This window comes from Orycteropus afer, unplaced genomic scaffold (assembly GCF_000298275.1).
Source record: "Orycteropus afer afer isolate SDZICR_OR568_19922 unplaced genomic scaffold, OryAfe1.0 scaffold00179, whole genome shotgun sequence".
Classification (NCBI taxonomy): Eukaryota; Metazoa; Chordata; class Mammalia; order Tubulidentata; family Orycteropodidae; genus Orycteropus; species Orycteropus afer.
Genome location: NW_006921766.1, coordinates 1,828,409 through 1,830,050, shown reverse-complemented (window position 1 = coordinate 1,830,050; position 1,642 = coordinate 1,828,409). Strand labels below are relative to the sequence as shown.

The 1,642-nt window shown below is 54.0% G+C and overlaps 1 protein-coding gene across 1 annotated transcript in view; it reads left to right on the top strand.

The window, feature by feature from the left end:
- The first annotated feature begins 700 nt into the window (after positions 1-700).
- Positions 701-1,642, top strand: part of RRP1 (ribosomal RNA processing 1) — a 20,471-nt gene continuing 19,529 nt past the window's right edge. Inside the window, exon 1 of the mRNA XM_042781839.1 lies at positions 701-833. Within this exon, the coding sequence (XP_042637773.1) occupies positions 701-833 (133 nt within the window). The remainder of the gene's footprint in view (positions 834-1,642) is intronic.

Sequence of the window (1,642 nt, the reverse complement as noted above, 5' to 3'; positions counted from 1 at the left end):
CCATTCTCCTTATTTATGCTTTGGTGGTACAGTGTTAGAATTCCTGCGTTTCAAGTAGGAGACCCAGGCTCAATTCCTGGCCAGTGCACCCCACGCACAGCCACCACCCCTCTGTCAGTGCAGGCTTGTGTGTTGCTATGGTGCTAAACAGGCTTCAGAGGAGCTTCCAGACTAAGACGGACTAGGAAGAAAGGCCCAGTGATCTACTTCCAAAAATACTTCCAAAAATCAGCCAATGAAAACCCTATGGATCACAACGGTCTAATCCACAACTGATCATGGGGATGGCAGAAGACTGGACAGCATTTAGTTCCATTGTGCATGATGTTGCCAGAGTGGGGGACTACTCATAACTATCAACAACATACACTAGCTGGCATTCTTTGGTAAAGTGGAGCTTTCCTTCATCAACTGGGAATGAACCACAGTTTCCATTAAAAGAAAGAGCATATGTTTATTTTTTTCCCCTCTAAGAGTAAATATCTATTGTAACAGCCACCTCCAACAGAGTGTAGAGTAGCTATTCCGTCAGTCCTTCCTCAGACTCTGGGACGGAACTCCATGGCGGGACCCGCCGCAGCGTGGCGCTAGCGTGCGACCAGAGCCGCGGCGCGTGATTGTGACGCCACGCCACGCGCCCGGGCGAAGCTGGTGCGGTACGCGCGCGGTTCGGTGCTGTGGGCTTTTGGCAAGGGTCGCTATGGTTTCGCGGGTGCAGCTCCCACCTGAGATCCAGCTCGCGCAGCGCCTGGCGGGCAACGAGAAGGTGACCCGGGATCGGGCGGTGAAGAAGCTCCGGAAATACATCGTGGCTAGGACTCAGCGAGCGGAAGGTTAACTCGCGGGTGGCAGGGGTGTCGGGGCGGGGGCCGCCGCTGGGTCGCGGGCTGTTCAGCCGGCGAGGGGCGGCAGTGGCTTGGGCTGGGAAGCTTCGGAATCGCGTGGGGCCTCACGTGGCTCGACCGGAATAGCTGGAACCAACTGCCTGCCTTCCAGTCCCGCTGGCTCCTGCCACCCACCCCGGCGAGCGCTCTGCCCTGCTCGCGCTATAGTCGTAGTGCGGCAGCCCTTTGGCCCTGCGTGGCATTCTCCTACCCATCTCTTCTGTACCCCCAACTAATAGGATTCCCAGCTCAAATCTCCCTTTTTCTGGGAAGTCACTCCATCCTTCATCAGACCGTATTCTCCAGCTATTAACTGGGCACCCTATATTTTTTTGTCACTGTAGTTTTCTATGTGTGTAGTTACTGGCTTGCTATCTGGTTTTGACTGGTGCTCCATGAGGGCAGAGAACGTGCTTCTTATTCACTGTTCTCTGTACCAGTGGTTCTCAAAGTGTACTCTCAGACTAGCAGCTTCAGTATCACCTAGACATGTGTTATCCATTAGCCATTGTAGCCATTGTTGTGGCGTCGTTTCTGACTCATAGCAAGCCTATGTTTTGTTGTTGTTGTTGTTAGGTGCCGTTGAGTCAGACCCGGCCCACAACGACCCCTCCTTGGGTTTCCAAGGCTGTATCACTACGGAAGTAGATTGCCTCATCTTGCTTCCGGGGAGTGGCTGGTGGGTTTGAACCGCTAGCCTTCTGGTTAGCAGTCAAGTGCCTTAGCCACTACTCTACCAGAGCTCCCAGCAAGCCTAT